The 24,223-nt window shown below is 35.9% G+C and overlaps 1 protein-coding gene and 1 pseudogene across 2 annotated transcripts; one reads left to right on the top strand and one right to left on the bottom strand.

Moving 5' to 3' along the window:
• Positions 1–1,220: 1,220 nt before the first annotated feature.
• On the bottom strand, positions 1,221–8,525 carry LOC103322775 (putative disease resistance protein RGA3). The gene is given in 7 exon segments (XM_089047169.1): positions 1,221–2,757; positions 2,861–2,926; positions 3,221–3,261; positions 3,390–5,952; positions 7,156–7,598; positions 7,601–8,304; positions 8,392–8,525. Coding segments are annotated over 4 exon segments (3,717 nt in total). The 5' UTR covers positions 8,283–8,304; positions 8,392–8,525; the 3' UTR covers positions 1,221–2,757; positions 2,861–2,926; positions 3,221–3,232.
• A 7,353-nt stretch (positions 8,526–15,878) lies between these two features.
• On the top strand, positions 15,879–23,546 carry LOC103322759 (putative methionine--tRNA ligase; annotated as a pseudogene). Its single transcript, XR_016124632.1, has 18 exons — positions 15,879–16,072; positions 17,014–17,159; positions 17,254–17,398; positions 17,496–17,649; positions 17,809–17,964; positions 18,198–18,428; positions 18,523–18,666; positions 18,796–18,886; positions 19,046–19,152; positions 19,269–19,383; positions 19,915–20,033; positions 20,148–20,213; positions 20,348–20,476; positions 20,588–20,732; positions 21,632–21,752; positions 22,032–22,246; positions 22,360–22,461; positions 23,120–23,546. The product of XR_016124632.1 is annotated as a putative methionine--tRNA ligase (transcript).
• Positions 23,547–24,223: the final 677 nt, after the last annotated feature.

Below are 24,223 nucleotides of genomic sequence, written 5' to 3'. Positions count from 1 at the left end.
ACCTCTATTAAAAAGTGGTACACAATGTGATATAAAAATGCGGTAAGCCTAGCATTATCCTATCGAAAATAGGGTCCTTGTCTGTTCCAAATTGCAATCTTGGACAAATGTTAAAAATTGGTCCACACCACAATTTTTTTAACCAGCTTTTTAGATAATTAAATAGATATATATTAATTAGTGTAGTGATATTTTCTTTTTAATTTTGGAAAAGATTTCAAGTATGAATCTATTGAGTTGAAAATAAATTCAATTGACAAAATAAATAAAAAATAGTATGTTCTTCTTTCTTTATTTTACGAAATTTAAAATGAAACTGACACACGAAGCCTACCTATTTGAATTTTTGTTTTTTGTTCCCTATTTTTGAATTAGAGTTACCAAATCCATTTGCTAGACGAGATAAGGGTTTTTTTGTTGATTCTTTGTCGCACTTTCTCAGGATTAGGCTATGCCTGTCTGCACTATCTGAACACGAATTGGTTTTGTTTGCGTTTATACATGCTGGGTTATTTGGTTAATTGCCAGAAATAAATGCGTGATGCAAGGGGAGTGTGAGCAGGCTCTATTACTTTTGGGACGGATGCAGTGCAAGGAGTGGGCAAATGAGCAAATGTCATAATATTTTAATCCATAGCGTTTTACAACAAAGTGTGTAGACCAAATGAGCAAATGTCATCATGGTCATTTTAGTTTTTGCATATTTTTGAACTATCAAATACTGTCACATAAGTAGTCACATACATAAAAGATTGAGTATAAATTAAACATTATGTGGATCGGTACATCGGAAGTGAAATATTATCCGATTCTATACTTGAAACACCTTATTTCATATGTATTTCAAATAATTTCATAACTTAATTAGAAGAAACTGTCAAGAAAGACAATGAAATATTAGGGATCACACTGTCACCCTTATTACCTCGAAGCGCTACATTTGACAGAAAAAATTAGAATTGCTTCCACATCAACCGCATATTACCTCAAACAGATAAAAAGAAGCATTGCCTATCTATGGACACCATAAACACCTACATTTGCTTTGCAACTATATATAATAAAACATACAGGTATAAACATCATGCAAGAGCTGAATTGTCCTCCCCTGTTCTGTGTGTAAGTAGGTATCAATTTACCTTTCACAACTGAACCTAATTTTCCATGAAAATCTTTAAATTGTATTATGCTTTTAAAATGTTCTTGGGCACCACTTGTACTTAATGTAATTTTGTTCTTCTATAAACCCATGAAAGTCTTTGCCTATTACAAACCAAACAGACTAATCAGTTAAGTATATTATTGCAACGCAGGATCAATTGACAATGTTTGCCTAAAACCTAACTCCTTGGTCCTTTTTACCACGGAAAATTGCACCTTAAAATAAAAGCAAACACAAATTACAGATTTTCCCAGAAAGAAGCTTACAATTGACCCTTGGAATATGAGAAATCTTGGGCTACTCGGGCGTCTCCCTTTGTTGAGGTGTTCTACAGTTTCCAATGTGCAGCTAGATACTTCAGATATCCATAACTACAAATACAAATACACAGTTTTTCAATACATGAAAGGTAGGTTCGTCAACTTCTCTAGTAAACCCTCCAATCCATAGAGAAAAGAACATGATAGTTTGTAGCATATTTCGTGATAAAACAGATTTTTCCACCAAAATCTAGCCCAGGATGAAAGGTAGGTTCCTCCCCTTAAATGTTTCCAATTTGCCTTTGAAAGTTAGTACATTTCCCCTTGCCCACAACAACAACAACAACAACAACAACAACAACAAAAAAGTTAGCACATTTCACGGCCCCTAGGCATATTCAATCCATATCATAACTTCGTCCCTCTCATCCATGCCCTTCTCACTCTATCAGCTCGCCTCAAAACCCCCAAAAGGCAAAAACAAAAATACCACTTTCAATTCTAGAAAAAGTAAAAAAATAACATAACATTTGTTCATGCAGAAAGTACTTGATTCCAGACCGCAACAGTTGAAAAGTACTAGATTCGGGCCACAAGATTCAAAGCAAGATTTGTTGCGACGGAAACATGAAGGTGCATGGCACGACGCAGGCATGAGTTTCTACCTGAATCCCAACTCTGCCTATAGGTCAAATATAACACCAAAACAACTTAGCAAAAAAATATACAAAATAAATTCCAACTTTCAACATATCGTAGTACAACAAAGCTTGCAACTATCATCTATAAATTGTAATAGAAGATTGTTTTACCTGATTCCTGTGATACTGCAACTACTCGACGGTCCATTAAGAAAGACTTGGTAAATACTCTAGGAACAGGGAAGGGGGCCTCTCTGCTCTCATCGAACAAGAAAAATGACAACAGTTCAACACTTTCAAGATTCAAATTAAATCCTACACTACTAATCGAGAAAATCTCCATGATCCCACATTAAATCCAGTATGTTTCAAATTACTTGAAGGTTATATCAATTACAGACAAGAAATGGGTTGACATGCCAACCAACAAAAGTTATACACACAGTGGTACTGAAACTGATGCTTAGGACGTAAATATTTGTCACCGGTTATCACAGCATTCAAAGAAACAATGAACTCCACTCCACTTCATTTTTTGTCCTTGGAGATGATGAATATGCTAAAAAATGTAGGTTCAAAATCTGAACAGAGAGAGCATTCCTTAATTTCCTTCTTTGTTCTGTTTCAATTAAGTTGTTACGATGCAAATAAAATCCGCTCTATATCAATCTCTCCCTATCCAAGCCCTCAGGCCCTGAAAAAAAAAACGCGAAAATGCTCAGCCTTATCAACTTCAAATAACAGAAATACTGAAATTAACAATGCACAAGAATATTTACTCAGACTAGACACATTACCTCTAAACAAGTGGTGATAAAGAATCCACAAATACCGAGAAGCATTGCCTTCCAATGAAAGGGTACCTGCTCAATGACAAACAACATGCCTAAGAAAATATTTATATGCATAAATAAATACCAATCATGGAGTGATAAATACCTATAATTGTAATTCTAATCAAACATAGTATAGAAATCCCACTAACAGAGTATTTTGAATATATCCTTGATACTTTCCGCAATTCTTTATAAAATCAGCAATTAAAAAACATCTTACGGCTTCCTTTGAAGTCTTTCCCCATAAAAGAGAAGATTATATTGGAAATAAGAGACGAGCCCATTAGAAGACAAGTGGGAGTGGGAGTTTGAAAAGCTTACATTTCTTCACTGTCAAAGTTGGAGCGTCAATCTGTCATCAACTGACAAGAAAAAGGAAAAGGATAAACAAGTCTTATTCCTTTCAGAAATTATTCAGAATGAATAAACTCTAGTTAAACCGAAAGGTAAGAATGAAAAGGAATTTTGATTTCAGGAAAGAAGAAATTACTGCAGATATGTGGAATGTGAGAAATCTTGGGCCACTCTGGGCCGTTGTCCTTGGTGCATCTTTCCTTCAGAAGGGGACATTCCCTAATTTTTAGCCATCGTAATTCGGTGAGGCGTTGCATAGCTTCGACACTGGGTAGACACTTGAGATTCTTGCAACTCCAAATATCTAGATTCTCAAGGGATGTAAGGTCACCCAACCAATCCTCAAGAGCCTCCACTCCATCGAAACACTCTATCCACAAATATTTTAGAGAAGTGAAGTCTTGAATTTGTTGAGGCAGAGACTTGAGCTTGGGCCACCCGGTCAAAATTAATGTTTGAAGTTGTGATGATCCAGTTTCAAGATGGAAATAAGGGAAGGAATCGAGCTCCTCCCAGAAGCTACCAAGTTCCAATCTTATCAAACTGGCGCAGCAGTGTAGCCCTGTGGGCAGATATTTTAATTTCCCACAATTAACAATCACCAACTCAGAGAGAGATGTGAGGTTGTCTAAACTTGGAAGACTCTCTAAATTAGGGGCATTTCTTATTATAAACTCCACAACAGAGACGGGCCCACTGCTCACCAAACTATCTAATCTCTCACAATTTTTAATGTTCAATTTAAGGAGGGATGGGAAGAGGTTCAAATCTGGAATAGATTGTAGACCACTACAACCTTTTATAGTCAACAACTCCACAACAGAAACGGGCACACTGCTCACCAAACTCTCTAATCTCTCACAATTTTTAATGGTCAATTTAAGGAGGGATGGGAAGAGGTTCAAATCTGGAATAGATTGTAGACCACTACAACCTTTTATAGTCAGCAACTCCACAATAGAGACGGGCCCACTGCTCACCAAACTTTCTAATCTCTCACAATGTTCAATGCTCAATTCACGAAGAGATGTGAAGCTATGCAAATTCGAAATAGATTGTAGACTAGGGCAAAAGAATACAGCCAACTTTCGAAGAGATGCACAACAACCAAAGATATAGTGGGCAATACAAGTTAACTTCTCACATCTTATCTTTAACTTCTCACATCTTATCTCCATATGTTCCATATTACCTTGTATCTCCAACTCCTTCGGACATGGAAGACGACTGGGAGCCTTTCTCAATTTGGGACAACGCCTCATCTCCAGCTTCTCCAGGCGAGGAAACACTATGGCTTGTTCTGGTGCTTCCATCCATTCAATTAGTTCCTTGCAATTATGAATGTGTAATTCTTTCAGTGCTGGAAATATGTCATTTCCATAAATCTCTTCTCCAACACATTTTAGATTATCCAGTCCTTTAATCCGAACAACTGTAAGATGAGGTAGATGGCCGAGTGTTGGGACTTTTTCACATCTGTTGCACCCCTTAAGCTCAATCTGCTTTAAATTGCGAAGCTTAATCATCCATGATGGAAATTTAGTACCCATGAAATATTTAATCTTTAGCCTTTCCAACTCAGAATGCGGCTGGAGGCCTTCTAGTACATCATCATCATTATTATTCTCAAAATGTGGCTGGAGGCCTTCTAGTACATCTGCATCATTATTATTGTTGGTTATTGACCAGGTAAATATCAAGCTGCGTACGTTTTTCTTATCCTTTAATTTAGCTATCCTTGCCTCATCTCCATTCCTTACATCTTCCAATTTACAAATATTCAATTTACCCTTCAATTGATTCAAGGCAGCCAGCTCCTCAATTTCCCTACCCTTCACCTCATAATCCTCATAAGGTAATTTTCGAAGGCTAGTTAATCTCCCTAATACTCCAGCTGGAAATTTCGTTTCCTCATCACAATAAACATGTCTCAAGTTGATCAAGTTTTGCACGTCTTTTGGAAATTCTTCAAGATTGCAGTATGTTGCTCTTAATGTCTGTAGGTTATACAGCTTGCCAATAGAATTTGGGAGTCTTTTGATTTTTGTACAGGAAATGTCAAGATATCTCAAGTGTTTCAGCTCTTCAATTGAACTTGGAAGCTCCTCAATATATGCCTCATATAATTTCAAGACACGTAAAGCTTTAAACCATGGCAGCATGTTTCCAGGTAGTGCTTCAGCATTCGAAAACAGTGATCTCAATTTCCCACTACTTCCTTCTGGAATTCTTTCTATAATGGGAGTTGCAACATCTTCATCCTTGTGGAAGTCTCGCATCATGCTTCCAGTTTCGGATACACGTTCTGCAAGATCATGTATGAGATCGTGCATCTTGCATTGAAAAACAATGCCATCATCATCCAGTCTAGCATCTTGAAATAAGGATCTTTGGAATAGAATATCAAAATATTAATTACCTATATCCTCCATCTCTAGATTACTTTTTTCAGGAGGATGGAGGAATCCTTGAGCCATCCAAAGTTGAATCAAGTCATCTCGTTTCATCTCCTCATCTTTCATGAACGCCGAGCAATATGAAAAACATTGCTTCAGTGCTGGTGATTCCAAATTATCAAAACTCAACTTCAAGACTGACATGATTCTATCTTCTGTCTTTGGTAAGTCCCATATTCTGTTGTCTTTGACTTCGGACCATTCAGCAGGAGTCTTTTTAGAGCGCAAAATGCCTCCCAAAACCTGGTAATGGATTAGAGAATTACTATCAAATAATTAGTAGATAAAATAATTAGCTATTTAAAGAAGAGTCATTCAGATATAGCGCCTTGCAACTAAAATAGTCTAGACAAAAACCCACATACTTCTAAGTAAAACCCAAAATTTGAATTGAACGGCAAAATTATCCATTAATAATGATTTTAATAACAATCCCATGCCATAACCCCCTTATGTTTAGCACTGAACAGATTCTCCCTTTTAAATCCCTTATTTTCTGAGACAAAAAGTAAAATAAAATCCTTTTTAAATCCCTTTTGTTAATAGTCCCCAGGCCGTAAATGCATATGAAAATTTTATTGTATATAATATAGGTAGCCTATGCATAAAAAAAAAATTAAAAATGAAAAATTGGATGCGAGATTGAATGTTTTGTCGTACAATAATCTAAAAAAAGAAGGTGGTTTCGATGGGATTTGGATTTTTTTCATTTATTATTTTTAGCACTTTTTAATACTTGTTTTAGAATCTCTTGTATTGTTGTTGACCGACAGATGATTTTTTAATAGTTTAATATCTTTTAATAGCAAATTGATAGAATATCTATAATTTGTAAATTTGTAAATCACAGTGACAAAATTGGCTACAATTTTTTTTCTTTTTTCTGAGTAACCATTTTGAAATTTCATACAAAACCCAATGATGAAAAACATTTTTAACCCCTAATTTTATATTTGTTAGGTAAATTAAAATTAATTACTAGAAGCAAGGTTTTTAGCGAATCACCACACCAATGAGCAATATTTTCGTGAATTTGAGGTTTGGCAATTTACATATATCAATATTGAGGTTAATTAAGGTTGGAGACATCCCTGGGAGGGCCACGGTGATCAATCCGGTAGGGTACTAGTGCAAATGTCTTATGAAGCATCTTTGTTAATTTCTATTTAATAAAGTGATTATGAAGAAAGAGATTGTGGAGAATGGGCATGACATGATGACATGAAACAAAAAGAGAAATCGACAATCTTCTTTCTCTTCCTTCAGATCTTGTTATTTCTTTCTACATGAAAATTCATTAATGCAATTCAAAATAACTCATTCGTGATATGATCCCTAAATTCCCAAAAATCATCCAATAATCTAAAGCCTAAATAAAAATGCTTGATGTAAGCAATGCTTGTATAAAAAATATATATATGTATGTATAATATATAGTACGTGTACCTGTGCCGTCAATGGTAGACCTTCACAATTTTTAGCAATCTCCCGTCCAATTGTCTCTAAACCTTCACAATTTCTACCATCTGAGCAAGCTGCACGTTTCAATATGGACCAGCATTCATCTGTTGATAGAAGGTCCAATTTAGGCCGCGGAAGTGTTTCTGTGATTGATGCAACTTTGTCACTGCGGGTAGTGACAATAATTTTGCTTCCTGGAGCAGAATTCAACTTTGACAAATGGCTCATCAAACGTTCCCATTTCTCCGAATCTTCATTCCAAACATCATCAAGTACCAGCAAGTATATTTTCTCTCTCAACTCTTCTTCAATGTATTTAAGCATTGCATCTTGATTTTCTCTTACAGTGGCTTTTGATGGGTTAAGAGATTCTAACATGCAGATCAAAATCACATTGATGTTAAAAGGATCAGACACACACACCCATATCCTTTTTCAAAATACCCTGTTACTGAATTATCATTGTACACTGACTTGGCCAAAGTTGTCTTTCCCAGTCCTGGCATTCCCGCGATTGCCATAACCGACAGATTTTCTTGATTCATGTCGGAGCTGGTCAATGTTGTAACTATCTCTGACACAGCGTTCTTCCTTCCAATGATGATTTCATCTTTACCAATGAATGCGTTGGTTTCTCGGTCCTCTCTAATTCTTTGAGGGGTTGCATCTTTTTTCTTTGCAATTAATCCGATGTAAGATGCTTCGTTCTTGAGCTTCGCCAGAGAAGCGCTGATTTTTCTAATTCTGTGTGCCATTTTTTGTCGAAACAAAATGGGATTGGATGCAGAAAGGAAGTTGAGCACCTTTTTTCTCATATGGTTATGCAGTTCTACTCGTCTCCGGAGAAATTCATAGTTGATTTCTTCAAAGACATCATCAGCCTCATCAGCTATGCCTTTAAGTTTCTTCACCCAGCCTTCCACTGGCCTGCCACCATCTTTTGCCTTCTCAGCAGCACCTCCTAAGAAATCTTGAAGGATGGATAAGGATTCACTGAGCTTCCCTAGTTCAGCTTTGAATCCCCAAGCAAGACTGATTTCGTCAGCAGCAAGGGAAGTCAGCTTCGTCAGTATTCCCTCGGTCGCGAAAGTAAGCACAGGTTCTACTGCCATATCTTAGTTTCCTTATGTAACCCTGCGCAAGACAAACAGCAGATCATATTAATGCTAGTTAATTAATTAAGAAACGAGAAGAAGAGACTGAAGATGGATGAAGACGCACAGGCACAGAGCTTCTCTCGTAGGTAGAAGGAGAAGGAGATGATGAATGCAGATTTGCAATACAAGACAGCAATAGCAAGCAGAAAGAGGCAGAGGAGCTTCTTTAACTCTCAGGAGGAGACTTTAAAAGTCTTGCTGGGCTCTACCATTTTCATATTTTAATCAGGCGTGAAAAACAACCACTGACGGTTTAAATATTCTATTCCTAGAGGCTAGAGCATCCAATGTAACTTTATATATTTGCTTTGTCTACTCTATACATCCTATGCACAATCATTCAATAACAATTATTCATTATAATATTTTCAGATCTTTCAGCATGAATCCAATCCCAGCGAGGAGGCACACCACACACAAAACGCAGGGGTATTTTTGTGTTATTAGTAAAAATATGAGGGTAGTTTTGGCATGAAAACTCATAATAAATACTTTTTTTAAATGATTTAACTTCCAAATTTCATAATAAATATATTAAAAATCTAAAAATTACACCGAAATTTTTTAGAAACTCCTTTATGATATTCTCTTCACCCTAAAGCTTTAAAAATCTTATTTTGACTTACAAAAACTCAAAGTGACAAAACAATTCAAGTTTGTTTCCAACCAAACCAAAACTTCAGTTAATTTTCTACAACCTAACACTCTTGTTTCTTTGATCCAATGATTACCATGAACTCTTTGTGGTATCATAATTTTAGACCTCAAAAATCAAAGACCTTGTCGTAAGGATAGCATACCTTTTTTTTTTTTTGGAGTTTCACTAGAACACCCAAAATGGGGGCTGAAATTATAAAAAAATCCAACACCCAAAACACTTTATAAACACACCAAAAACTCATCATTACACACACTCAAAATCCATTTATAAACACACCCAAAAAATATACAATTGTTGATTTTAGGATTGATTTTGGGTGTGTTTCTATGTTTAAATAGTGCTTGGGTATTTTTATAAATACATGTCTAGGATTGGGTTTATTTATAAATTTGTATTTTTTTTTTGGGTGTGTATTTTTCTGATTTTTAATTTAAGTTGTTATGAATTTTTTAAAATAAATAATACAAAGAAATGACACGTGGCGCTGTTGTAGAAGGACACCCATTAGAAATATTGATGGTGCGCCTTTCAGTAGCTTCCTCGTGTCAATCACTTCCATTTGATTAAACTTCTAAAATTTACAATAAATGCACTAAAATTAAAAAATACACAAAAAATTCCTAGAAACTCCTTGTGACATTCTCTAGGCTTTAAAGCTGCGAAAATCTTATTTTGACATTATGAAATTTATTTTTAATTTTTTGGCTGAGAAGTGTGTATTATTATTATTTTTTAAAGATAAACTATAAAAAAAAAAATCAAATTCATGTTTTTATTAGTTGCAGATTTGTGTGATTATGAGTTTTTTTTTCTAGAAGTTTTGGGGCTGATTATGGTTGGAAGGAGGAGATTTGATTGTTTTGGATATAATTTGATTGGATTGTTTGCTCAAGTGACGGAGGAGAGTTGGCTTTGATTCGGAGAGACTGAAAACAAAAACGCCGAAAATGAAAACGACTTTCTGGCGTTTTCAACATTTACTCATACTTTCATTTTCATTCTCAGAAAACAATTTCAGCTTGTTTCTCAAAACAACCCACCGAACACGTTTTCACGTGAAAACAGAAAACAAAAACAGAAAATGGCCCTTGAAAATGATACCGAACGGGCCCTAATACGCACATTCTCATAATCTCTTCCCCAGAAAGCAAAAGCACCAAGCCACAAATGACAAAGCAGCAGAACAGAAGAATAACAAAGTAAAAGGAAAAAGAGAAAAGACATTAAAGTGGAACACTCACTAATAAGACTTCACTTTATGCACTCATCTAATTATACTTTGCTTGCTTAAACTCCCCATTCTTTTGTTGGCACACCATCACTCACTAACCCTCTCTCATCTCATGTCTATTCTAATGGGTGTTCCGGGTAAATTACGTGAGTGATGTACCATCCAATTGACATAGAACATGTGAAATATTTCCAATGCAGCTAGCCACATGTCATAAAAAGTAATGTGGTAAGTTGGAGAATAATTTTTATATCCTATGTGTATTAGATGATATAACAACTACATGGTGTACCCAGAGCATATAAAAATTTCTCCCTCTGCGAAAGGAAGCAATAGTCACATTTTTTTAAGTAACTAATATATTTTGGTGACAATTATGGGTGATCAACCCTCTTAAACCAAATTAGTCACCATTATTTGTGTCTAATGATTTAAATATAATAAATTTTATTGTAGCTGACACATGAATAGTAATAATGTAATAAAATATAAAAGGATAATCTTTCTCATAATAAAATATTTACAATAGTAATTTAATAAAAATATATGGATAAAATCTTTCTCACTAACCAAGGCTATTTTCCCTTCCCTTTATATAATTAGTAATAGTTACTCCAAATAATAAATATTATAAAATAAAAAATGTGAGAGCATGCATGTGCATATGAAAATGCCCCCAAACCAACCCTTCTTTTTCTTTCTTTTGTAATTTTTATTCTCCCCATATCTCATCTCTCCCAACGCCTTCATTTTTTTATTTTTTTTTTCCCATCTTCTTCTTCCTTCCGTCACTTTCCATCTCTCCCCGTCTTTCTATTGAGTTCAATTTTCCTGTTTCCATTTCTCCTGTTCCCACCTATTTCCTTTTTATTTTGTTGACATGTGTCCTCACTTAACATGCCACAAAACATTGTTAACTTTGAATCAAATTATTTATAAATAAAAAAACTCAAAATTGAAGAAAAAGATAAAATGCAACAGCCACCCACTTGACCTCAACCGCCACCCACCACAACCACCCCACCCCAGTGGCGACAAACCCTTTTTATTTTTATAGATGCAATCATGGAGGCGTTGTTGTCTTTAGATTGCATTGATTTGGGAATTGCCAGGCCATGAAGAATATTTGTGGTTGTGGGACATGCGAAGAACAACTTCCTTCAAGTTTCAATCCTCACTCACACTATATAATAATAGAGCCCCTAATAATAATTGAGGAAATATTAATCCCATTCACACGTACATGACTTATATATTGCAATTTGCATTTAACAATTTGAATTAGGTAGGACGGGTGAATGGTAAGTAATGCAGTCATTGTTTAATCCTTTTTTGTGTCCGAATTCAAATGGATTAAGAATTGTTAATTAGTTAAAGACAAAGAGTAGGTGATTGAGGACCTACGCAAGGAACGATTAGTAAATTGAGGACCTAAGCAAAGTGTTATGAGCACTAGTTTTAAACAATGTAGAAATAATAAATAAACAACCAAACAAACAAAAAGGTTAAATAGACTGACTTGATAACTTGCCATGCACTTTCCTTCATAATTGAAAATTGCAAATTGCAGTTTGTTAAATCTGTTTGGCTTGGATTCACTCATATTCTAGTCTCTCACTCACATTTGTTTACTATGTAGCTTTGAATATTGTCATATAGAAATAATATCTTGTTTTTTTTATATGTAATCCTTATGGCTTTATATCTCTCGCATATTCTCCTATTTTGAGTTTGCAAGAGGTTATCAATAAGGTGTTAGTTGGATTGGCTCAGGCTTTTGGTGTACTCACAAGGAGTCATGAGTTCAAGTCCCATTGGTACATGTGTGTGTGTGAGTTTTCCCCTTTTCCTTTCCTAACTTTGGCAACAAAAAAGAGAGGAAAGAATATGCATCAGGTTGAATTAAAATAGACTAATAATGGTTCTTTTGAGATAAATTAGATTGGTTTTTTATCCTCTTGGACCATGTCCAACACTGCTTAGCCAAACCAGTAGTTTAAGTTTTGGATTCAAAATCCTACCCCAACGCATGTATAGAAATGGGCCAAAATTCTGGATTGTGAATAGAGTTGGGTGATAGTATTCGAGTCGGACTGAAAACCTGACTGGACCTACCAAGACAGCCTACATGCAGTTGTAAGCATTTGGAGCCCCACTTTGAAAGCTGAGTTTTATGTGTACGTAGTCCAAAACTTCTTTTTTTTATATATAAAAAAAAAATTATAAAAAGCAATATGGGGGAGGCAGTTTTCTCACACACACTGTCAAGGTTTCATGGTGTCATGGGGCTCGAACATGAGACCATTAATCTGTAAGTCAAGGGTTTTTTTTCCACTGGCCTAAACTTCATTGGCAAACTCAAATTTTTTCCCCAAAATTAGAGAAAATGAGGGAATTTTCTCACATACTCCCAAAATGTTATAGAACTAATTAATGGAGCCTACACTTTTCAATATAAGTAGCACCATTCCTCTTTTTGAAATTTTTTTACTTGTGTTGTATAAATCTGCTGCAACATTAATTCTTGCTACTATTGATGCATTGTCATTTATTATGCCATGTGTAAATAGGGGTGGTAATAGACCGAATATGGCAATACCATTGTTTTGGGGGTGGTGGAAACCCACCTAGGCCGGGCAGTGGAAGAGCTGCGGCCGGGCAGAATTGGAAGACTGCGGCCGGGCAGAGTGGAGAAGCTGCAGGCGGCGGCAGTGGAAGACCGCGCGGCGGGCAGGGTGGAAGGCTGCGGCCCGGCAGTAAGCGGCCGGGCAGAATTGGAGAAGCTATGGCGGGCAGAATTGGAGGATGCGCGGCGTAAAGCGGAATTGGAAGATGGCGGGTGTGATGAATATGCTTTGCCGGGTGTGATGAATAGGCAGTGGACACAATTTAGTGCGGCCGGATGAATATGCGGCTGGGCATAAAAGGGATGAATGCGGCTGCCAACTTATTGACCTAATATATATATAATTATTTGTATACGTATACAAATATGTGTAAACTAAGGAAATTGTTGGGCACGACCAGCTTTTAAAATTGAAGCCCTTCCCATCCTATTCTAGATTTTCGGAGGATAATGTGCACGTGACGGAGGGCCTCACAAGGAAAGAAATCAAGGGAGTTTTTATAGTAACTCCGAGTGTTCCAAAACAAGGAAGAATCAAGCCTGTCAGAATATCAACGCAATCTCACGGATTTAGGAGGGCTTCGAAAGGAAAGATTTTTAAACAAGAGTTGACATTTGGCCATTCAATGGCTAGCCCATGGGCTGACGAGTGCCCTATATAAACCTTGCTCCATGAAGACATCAGACACACAACATCAGACAAACAAACCTATCTTTCGTCTCGCACTTTTCTTTTCCTAGACTTAGGATTTTATTTTTCAAGCACCTAGTGTAGTGAGTTCTTCGTTTTGCTAGCGTAAGTTTATATTTTCCTTGTCGTTTAAATTCTTGTTTCAGATTTATATTTCTTGTCGTTTCAATTCAAGTTTATTTCAATTCCTTTACATTTAATTGTTATCGCACTTCGATTAAATTTAATTTCAAGTTTATTTCCTTTTCGTTCTTATTGTTCTTATTGCTTTTATTTCATTCTCGCTTTATTTATCGCTTTGATTTATTTTATTGCATTTCAAATCTTGTCTTTACGTTTATACGCATATTTAGTTTAATTGCATTATTTTTATATAAACCATAAAAATCACAAAAACATCCGTACGAAACCTAACCATTCTCGAGCCCGAGAAAGTGAAAGAATCTAGGCCAAGAAGAGGTTCCTTGCTTGGTCGATCAATCGTTTGCTCAGAAGTTAGAAGCGCAACACATCCATCTATTATCATTCCATTCAAGCCCAATTTTGGGGCTTGGTGGTGGCACGCCCCGCATCCAAAAGAAGAAGGACAAAGTTCCTTCCGTCGGCCGCCGGCGAAAAGAGTAACAACCATTCCCATCTCTTTCGAGAGGCTACCTCCCAAACCCGCCTCGAATTTTCAATTTTTTATTATTTTAAAAAAATCGTATATTATAACACTTTCTTTCACATTAAATTATTATTAAACTCAATTACATTCAGTTAAATTATAAAATTCAACTCATTGACTCAAAATAATCTCAATTCAATTTCAAAAAATTAAATATATATTATATTATAATATAATCATGCATTGTTATATTATATTTAAAACTACTTATCGGGCCTGTTTTGGGATGGGGATAACAATCCCATCCCCGACCTGTTTATGATCGGAGATTTATAAAATTCGGGGATCTTCGTACTTGCTCTCAATTTTCCTGAAATCTTCCCCCATTAAGGTCGTGGACTCAATCGAAACCCGCCCAACGAGTTTATATTTTTAAAAATTTTATGCATAAAAATTAATGCCGTTAGTTTTGTAAAAAAATAAAATAAAAAAACTCACTTAAAAATTGATGATTGTGTCGTGCGTTAAATGGTTAGATAGCTTATAAGGCTTAAATTTAACAAAATGTGGGTAAAGCATGTGACCTAAATGTAGAGGCTCGTGATCCAACATTCAAAATACTAAAAAGAAAATGCCCTTAGTTAAAGAAAATATTAAGAAATGAACATATTCACTAAATGAGGGTAATATAGTAAATTAACAACATTTTTTTTTAAAACAATTAAAATAAAAAACAAAACAAGAACATGGTCTAATTTTCATGAGACACAATTAGAGGCATTTCTTTCTTAAATTTAAATTGAATTAGTAATATAAAATTTAAAAAATAAAATAAAATACAAAGCAATTGGCTAGTGGGTCATGAAAGAATTGATTTTTTATTATTAAAAAAAGGGGTAATTACATTTTTGGTCATTAGAGTTAGGCCCGAATTTAAATTAGTTTAATTCTTTGCACTTGCAAACATTAGTCATTCTCACTTTACCCTCTTAAAGTTAAAGTGATCCACTGTCTCATTGACCACGGTTTGATGTTGCACATTACCCTTACCGTTAACTCCATCAAAAGTCCATTAAGTTTGATGATGTGGCATGAGTGTTTTAGTAATTTTGTGCACCTAGATTTTTTAATTACTTCAAAAAATTAAAATACAAACGTAAAATAGTTTTTAGGAAGAAAAAAATCCTACCCATCCCTTCTCCCCAGTCGCACCAAATCCACCCCTTCCTTCTCTGTCCTTGTAACCCCCACCTGCAACCCCTCCATGCGCAGAACCCAGAAACCCATTGCCCCACCCAAACCCATCGCTTCCTCCCTCTGGTTTTTTCTACCTCACTCCCATAGAACCCCAGCCCCTATACACATTCCCCTTCTTCCCAACTCGTGCCCCTCTAGCCCATTTTCCCCATCACATGGAGGTGGGCTCCACTTTGCCACATTACCCACTCAAATTTGTGAATAAAAAACCTAGGTTCACAAAATTACTAAAACACTCATGCCATGTCAACGAACTTAACGGACTTTTGAATGGAATTGAAGGTAGATGACATTGTGGAACATCAAATTCTAGTCAATGAAGCAAAGTGGGTCACTTTAACTTTAAGGAGTAAAATAAGAATTAATCAATATTTCAAGGTGTACTGTAGCAATTAAGCCATTTGGCCACCAAAATTTCAATTTTCTGAATTTCGTTACAGTAATTAGCAAATCAAGTCAAATTCATTAATTCCGTCAGTTAAGTTTTAAAAAAAAAATTTTTTAAAAAAACCAGCATTCGTCCAAAAAAAAAAAAACCCAGAAACACCTACACCGCCATCTCCTCTCTGTGTGTTCTGTATCAATTCCGCTCCAATTCGACGGTCGTAAATATATGGATGTAGAGGGAGGCGGTCGCCACGTGATGATCTTCGACGACGACGCCAACGCCTGGTTCGTGTTCTTTGACTCAATCTGAAATTCCCATCTCTATCTCCATCTCCATCTAATATGCCTATTCCAATGGAATTCGATAACACCTAAGATGATGCCCACCTTCCCCCTCCACATCACAACCCACCTTCATCCCCCCACCCCCCTCAACCACTTGTCTGGTCCAAAAAGACTTTGGATAGATTTTGGGTGGCATTATATTACGTGATTTTTTTTTTAATATTTGGGTTTTGAATTTTGTAACAATAGGAATTAATTTTGATTTCGTCTCTTTGAATTTGGGTGGGTTGAGAAGTCTTTTGAATTTTGTGACTGGGCTGCTGTGGTGGCGGTGGTAGTTGGCTGGGTAGAGGTCGGTGATATGAGGAAGGTGTGATGCTGCGCTGGATTTGCCGTCACCGTCTAAGGAACCAGAACAAAAACGTAGTCCAAAAAAAATTACTTTTTTAAATTTTTAATTTATTTTTTAGACTTAAACTGATAGAATTAATGGATTTGACTTGATTGGTTAACGACTGCAACTACAATGATGAAAATCGGAAAATTAAAATTTCGGTGACCAAATGTAAATTCGGGCCTATCCTCAGTGACCAAAAATGTAATTATCCCAAAAAAAGGAAAAAAATTCAACGTCCTACAACAAGCGACTAGGAAGATAAGTGTTTTTTTTATACAAGCACTCTCCAAAGCCCGTGTTTCCCTTTTTTTGTTGGTCAATGTGGTTTCCTCTTTTTGTTTTTGGTCAACAATGTGGTTTCCCGTTTGATTATTCCTTAAAATATAGGGATACATGTTTGCTCAGTGAGGGGAATATATAATGAATGTAATATGCTCTGTTTTATTTTCAATACTAAGGAAACATAACAAAATATTAGAAAGAGATGAACTTTTGTTATATTTATGAGTTGTAGATTTTTAAGCTCCTGTTTCTTCTAGCTCAGCCACTGTACGAGAGAGCTGGACATGGGAGACCTCACAATGACCCAGAAGGCCCCCAAACTACCCATCCCTGGCAAGCGAAACATCCTCATCACCAGCGCCTTGCCTTATGTCAATAACGTCCCCCACCTCGGCAACATTATCGGCTGTATTTATCGTTTCCTTAATTCTGTTTTCCTTCTAATTTTCTCAGAACCAAACAGAATCTTGAAATTTCTATCTTTTTCTGTTTCGTTCACCAGGTGTGTTGAGTGCCGATGTCTTTGCACGCTACTGCCGCCTTCGGGGGTATAATACCGTGTACATATGCGGAACTGATGAGTATGGCACGGCCACAGAGACCAAAGCTATGGAAGAGAAGTGTAGCCCCCAAGAGATCTGTGACAAGTAAGATTTCCAACGAAATTTATATAATTTGGTAGATTTCAGTTCTATTTGTTGTGTTTGATTTGTTGAAATTTATTTCAAATTGTTGTGGTTGTAGATATCATGCCATTCATAGGGAGGTTTATGAGTGGTTTAATATAAGCTTTGAGAAATTTGGGCGCACATCAACACCACAGCAAACGGAAGTATGCCAAGATATTTTCAAGAAGCTGTTGGAGAACGGTTGGCTTTCAGAGAACACAATGCAGCAGGTACATTCACTGCCTTGTAATTGTCCCCATTGCTTCCTAATTTCTTGGTTTAGTTAGTGATTCTTTGCTTGCATGTTTATGTTCATGCATTGCGATTGAATTGTGTTTCTAAAATGTTTTCTGTAATGTATTTTAACTTGACTTACTACTGTAATTCAGCTTTACTGTGACACATGCAAACGGTTCTTAGCCGATAGGCTCGTGGAGGGGACATGCCCAACTCAAGGCTGTGACTATGGTTCTGCACGAGGAGATCAATGTGAGAACTGTGGAAAGCTTTTGAATCCGACAGAACTAAAAGATCCTAAATGCAAGGTACAGATTTTCTTTCATATCTTTTTTTCGTATAAATTCCCATGTGTGTATGAATGTTATGTACATGTAAACTCAATTGAAAGAAAAGCATGAAATTTCTGTGTGTAAGGTTTCCAAAATGAAAATGAGTCCCGAATTCCTTATTTGATGGATGGAAACATGCAACATTTAATGGATGGAAACATGCAATATTTAATGGCAATATATTTCTAATTTTTGTCAATTGCAAGCAGGTTTGTAAGACAACTCCAAGAATTCGTGATACAAACCACTTGTTTTTGGAACTCCCTTCGCTCAAGGATAAATTGGAGGAGTACATAAATAGAACATCAGTGGCTGGGTCCTGGAGCCAGAATGCCATTCAAGCAACAAATGCATGGCTCAAAGAAGGGCTTAAACAACGATGTATTACCAGGGATCTAAAGTGGGGGGTTCCGGTTCCACATGATAACTTCAAGGACAAGGTTAGTGCATGTAATTGAAATTATGCTATTTCTACTAATATTTGTTAATGATTTTCGAAGTTTGTTAAAAAAAAATTAACTCTGCCATTGGCAGGTTTTCTATGTGTGGTTTGATGCTCCTATTGGATATGTCTCAATTACTAAATGTTACACTGATGATTGGGAGCAATGGTGGAAGAATCCTAAGAATGTGGAGTTGTATCAGTTTATGGGCAAGGATAATGTGCCATTCCATACAGTAAGTGTCCTATTCTAAATACACCTCACAAATGAGTACAGTAGAGTGGTTGCATTTACTAAGTAGCCCTATCTTAGTTCAGAATTGAAAAAAGAATTCATTTTAACTGTGTACTTATTTATCTTTTAGGTCATGTTTCCGTCCACACTTCTTGGAACTGGTGAAAATTGGACTTTGATGAAGACTATTAGTGTTACTGAGTACTTAAACTATGAAGCAGGTTGGTTGACTATCTAGAAATGATTTAGCCACAATCAAGTTATGACCATTAACTATGCATGATTTAAATTTGGATGTTATGGCCATTAATTAACTTGCTCAAAGTTTTCACCTTTGTGCATTATGTACTAGGTGATCTAAGTTTTGATGGTTTTTACAGGAAAGTTTTCTAAGAGCAAAGGCATAGGGGTTTTTGGAAATAATGCAAAAGATACAAACATTCCTGTTGAAGTATGGAGATATTACTTGCTAACTAACAGGCCTGAGGTAAATTTGATGATTCCCTTCTTCCCTCTTGAGTTTGTGATAGTTTGTAATGCATATCCGTCTCTCTCTGTATCTTTGTTTACTCGTTTGATTTGATTTGATTTTTGGTGAAACAGGTATCAGACACATTATTTACGTGGGCTGACTTGCAAGCAAAACTGAACAGCGAATTGCTGAATAATCTGGGCAATTTCATAAATCGAGTTTTGAGTTTTGTTGCCAAACCTTCAGGTCTGTCAGCCTTTTGTTTCTGAAAGTATTGACCAGTCAGCTGATTTGTCTTTTACAAATAAATAGCATGAGGAAGTTATTTGGAACTATTATATTGTTAATTCTTGGTCTCTTTGTTCGTTTATGCTTTTGTTGGTGGTGATAACTCCAGTGGTAAAGCACTTACGTGCATACTCATGTCCGGAGTTCAACTCTCGCCCTCTCCTTTCCCTGAATACAAAAGAAAAAAAAAACTGCTCTTGGTTTCATATTTTTTCTTGAGACAAAGTTTGTGTTAAAAATTCTTGATACAGTAGACACAATTTCTTGATAATGCAACGTTGCGATATCAAGGTTGTATATACATTCCTATGTAGACCAATTATGCATGTAATATCACAGAGGTAGTTGGATGACAATTAAATTGCATCAGTAGGTGGCTCTATTTTCATTGTATCCTTACCTTTTTTTATGCATGTTTTCTGGTTTAGAAAATAAGCATGGTATATGTGATACTTTTGCAGCAAATAAACTCATAAATTTCATGTACAGGTCAAGGGTATGGCTCCATTATTCCAGATGCTCCAAGTGCAGAATCAGATCCTTTGACAGAGAAACTAGCTGAAAAAGTTGGTAAATATGTGGAGCAATATATAGAATCAATGGAGAAGGTGATTAATATTTAGATGACAGTTTGTTGCAAATGATTGGAAGCTTCTCCCCCTCACCTCCTTTTTCACATTTCTCTTGCATTGGCATAACATTCCTATCTGCATTTTGTGTAGGTTAAACTAAAGCAAGGACTCAAAACAGCAATGAGCATTTCTAGTGAAGGGAACGCATATCTGCAAGTAAGCATGTTTTCAATCTCTGTTTGTGACACTTGTTTATGGATATGTTCTTTTCTTAAGTGTATTGCTTGTAAATGGATGCAAAACCAATTATTCAACTTCTGCTAAGTTGCACCATCTACATTACCATGCAGGAAAGCCAGTTCTGGAAGCTTTACAAGGAGGACCAACCTCGTTGTGCTGTTGTTATGAGAACTTCAGTCGGACTAGTGCATCTTCTTGCTTGTTTGTTGGAACCCTTTATGCCATCATTTTCTCTTGAAGTAATAAATTCTCTTCACAGATGATTGTGTTACTCTGAAATATTTTTGTGATAACGTGATATTACTATAATCATCCATGCTGAGATTTTTTTTCCTTTAACTGCATTCAAGGTATTTAAGCAGCTTGATTTGCCTCCTGAGACGCACATATCGCTTTATGATGATAAGAGGAGATATTGCTAGCGCAAGACGGCCTTGGGAGATTGTACCTATTGGTCACAAGATCGGGAAACCAGAGCCGTTGTTCAAGGAATTGGTATGTCTCTGCTTTCTCTGTCTTTTACCGTTATTTGTTTCTTGTTACTCTTGTTATTATTTGCAGAATAGATGTATTGACACTGATGAGTGATGAGTGGGAAGAAACAACCTGATCGTATAGGATTTAAAGTGATGGAACACTTGTAATTTCCAATTATTCTGCATGAAGGGAATATGAATCGCCAAAGTGGCCACAGTATGTCATGGCATAGTGTTTACGAGAGAGGAACCCTAAACAAGAAATAGAAGAAACACTGGCTGAGAATTGCAGCAAAATAGTGGAGAAAAGTCCTGATGTTATCAGCAAACGAAAGGTTATCGAGAGAAAATATGAGAGAAGGGCATGGGGTAGGGGGAACTTCAAGTAGCTCTTGAACAAACAGCACCTCAATTATTCAATATCACCAGGATTGTATGGTGCATTTGCTTTACAAGAACTTCACAAGGAAATATTGCCTTGTAATACTTGATGATGAAGCAAATCCTATAATGTAATTCAAGTTGCCTAGAAAACTGGATCAACGGAAGCAACCAACCATCACTGATGCTGCAGCTAGAAGCCAAAACCAAAAAAAAAAAAAAAATTTCTGTCATAGCGACTCAGTGGTGAATAGTAATTCCTATACAACTTACATCTGACTGAGTTCAACTTATCTATTGCATAGGTGGAAGATCCTAAAGCACTAAAATAGTAGTCTTGTCTATATACTTTGTTTATTAGCATCTCTAAGTGAGTGGCAAGAAAATTAACCTAATCTCTGGGATAAGTTTGTAGGCTGCACTTAAAATTTGTTTTTGGTTTTCAATGCTGGACTCTCTAGTTTGCCATGATGTCATTGCTGCATCACTTTCCTGTTTGTAGATTCTCATTTAGTGAAAGTTTACACGTGCATACAGAAAGATGAAGAAGTGGAATCCTTGAGGAAGAAGTTTGCTGGAAGTCAAGCGGATAGGAAGGAGAGGGAAGAAGCTGAAGCAGTAAAGGTGGCTGCACAACTCAAGAAAATGAAAGTTTCAGGTTAGAATGTACTTATATCTAGTTAGTTTGGCCCATAAGCTCGCAGCATTAGCAAAGTTAACTAATAAGTAATACTTCCCATACTTCTTCATTTTTACATAAACACAGCTTCTCCTGGTAACCAAAAAAATACATAGGTTCTCCTAAAATGTGGGTTTACCTCATAAGCTAAGCTCATGTTTTGTGGGCACTTATACTTGAAAAGAATCCTATACCATTTATTAGTTGTTAGTGTTACTACATAAGTATATCTATTCTAATAAGCCATTTTTGTAACAGACAACAGTGGAAAGAAAAAGCAACAGGCCACAAAATCTGCAGCTGAAGCAGAGATTTCCATTTCTAGACTTGATATTCGTGTTGGCCTCATTACTAAAGCTCAGAAGCATCCTGATGCTGATTCGCTTTATGTAGAAGAGATTGATGTTGGTGAAGGACAGACTAGAACAGTCGTGAGTGGCCTTGTCAAGTATATACCTATTGAAGAAATGCAGGTTTGTGTTTGCGTCTACAGATTTTTTTAATAATAAAATTCGAATTATTTCCAGTACTTTTTGGGACCACCTTCTAATCCATTAGTTTTTTCATATTAATTATTCTGTGGCAGAACCGGAAGGTCTGTGTTCTTTGCAATCTGAAGCCAGCAACCATGCGGGGTATTAAATCACAAGCAATGGTTCTTGCTGCTTCGAACAGTGACCACACCACGGTAAGCAGCCCCATGTACCTTTAATTAGTGTTTGCATCTTGTGTGTTCTTGCTAATCAGAACCTTTGAGTGAAACAAAGTCTACTATTATGAATTTGATGATAACTAATTTTAACTTGTGGTCTCTAACATTGTTTATTAAGAATATTTTGAGGATATTAGGGTTTAGGTGAGGATATTCAGGAATTTAGGATATTGTGAGGATATTTTTGCCACAGCTTTATGTAAAATTGCTGCTGTAAAAAGAGTTAATTTCTGCTTTGTTTCGTGCAATAAACGTTTCTCTTTTCAAAAATTATCAATGTTGGCCTATTCTGCATAAGATCATGTGATAATATTGTGATAATATGTTTTTGCGTAAGTCCTGTAGTGGTTTTGACAGTTGGAAAAAAATTTAGCAATATCAAACTTGAGTCGCAATTATTGCTGTTTGTTTGTGATTTGTCACAGTTAGGAAGAATTATGCCTTTGTAATTCATGTTTCTTGAAATCTTAGCTTTTGGGGACGCTATTGCAAACACTTTCATTCTCAGAACCTTTCTCAAGCATGTACTAAGTTTATCTGTGTGCAATGGTTCAGCTAGTCATGAATAAACATGGACAATTAGACACTAATGTAATTACTGATAAGAGATCTTCAATGTTGGGTGCACTCTCAGGTTGAATTGGTTGATCCGCCAAAAGCTGCTCAAGTTGGCGAGAGAGTTACATTTCCAGGGTTTGTGGGTGAGCCGGATGAGGTGTTGAACCCCAAGAAGAAGGTGTGGGAGACCTTGCAAGTAGATCTGCACACTAACACTGACCTAGTGGCCTGCTATAGAGATATTCCGCTAACAACATCAGCTGGTGTTTGCACTGTATCCTCTATTCGTGGCGGGTCAATTAGATAGATTAGAAGATAATTAATTATTTCTAGAGGTTGAATAGGAAAAGAAAAGAACAATAAATTTTAGATTTTTTGCTCATGGCTCTCATTGTTTGTGGATTAAGAGTATTTTGCTTCATCCTTTTTTGGCTGTAAAATGGTTATTTGAAAAACCTGCCAAAGAATTTTTGCTCATGGACAGAAACTACTTTTGATCCTCTCGTCTCTTGGGTAAAAACGGAAATGTATTCAAAAAAATTAGGATTTGAAATAAATTTGTGCAAGGGTTAATCGTTTTATTAATCCCTAACTTTAGACCCGATTTGCATTTGAGTACCTCAATTTCTAAAATGATTATCGTGGTCCTTTAACTTTAGTTTCATTGGACAAATGGCCATGTCGTTAATTTTGTTAACTTTTCTATTAAATGCAGGGGCAAAATGGTATTATTGTATCAAAATTAATTAAAATATGAATAAAAAATTTTTTAAAAATTAAAATTAAACTCTCTCCCCCTCTATCCCGATTTCTACTCCCCAAAAACTTTATTTTTATTTTTTGGTTTTTTATTTGATTTGATTTGATTGTTATTTTAAAGATATGATTTTTTATTAATTTTTTTTTTGTTTTAATATAAAAATACCATTTTGCCCTTGTATTTAACAGAAAAAGTTAACAAAATTGACAGCAGGACCATTTATCCAAACGAAACTAAAGTTGGACCACGGAACTATTTTGGAAATTAAGGTACTCAAATGCAAATCGAGTCAAAGTTCAAAGACTAATAAAACAATTAACCCTAAATTTAAATATATTGTGAACTGCAAGTGCTGACACAATTCAGAGCATGTTTAAAACAATTTAAGGTTGGAGGAGGAAGTTTACCTTTAAACATTGA

This window comes from Prunus mume, linkage group LG2 (genome assembly GCF_029339155.1).
Source record: "Prunus mume cultivar Tortuosa linkage group LG2, ASM2933915v1, whole genome shotgun sequence".
Lineage (NCBI taxonomy): Eukaryota > Viridiplantae > Streptophyta > Magnoliopsida > Rosales > Rosaceae > Prunus > Prunus mume.
This window is presented reverse-complemented; position numbering and strand designations above follow the sequence as displayed.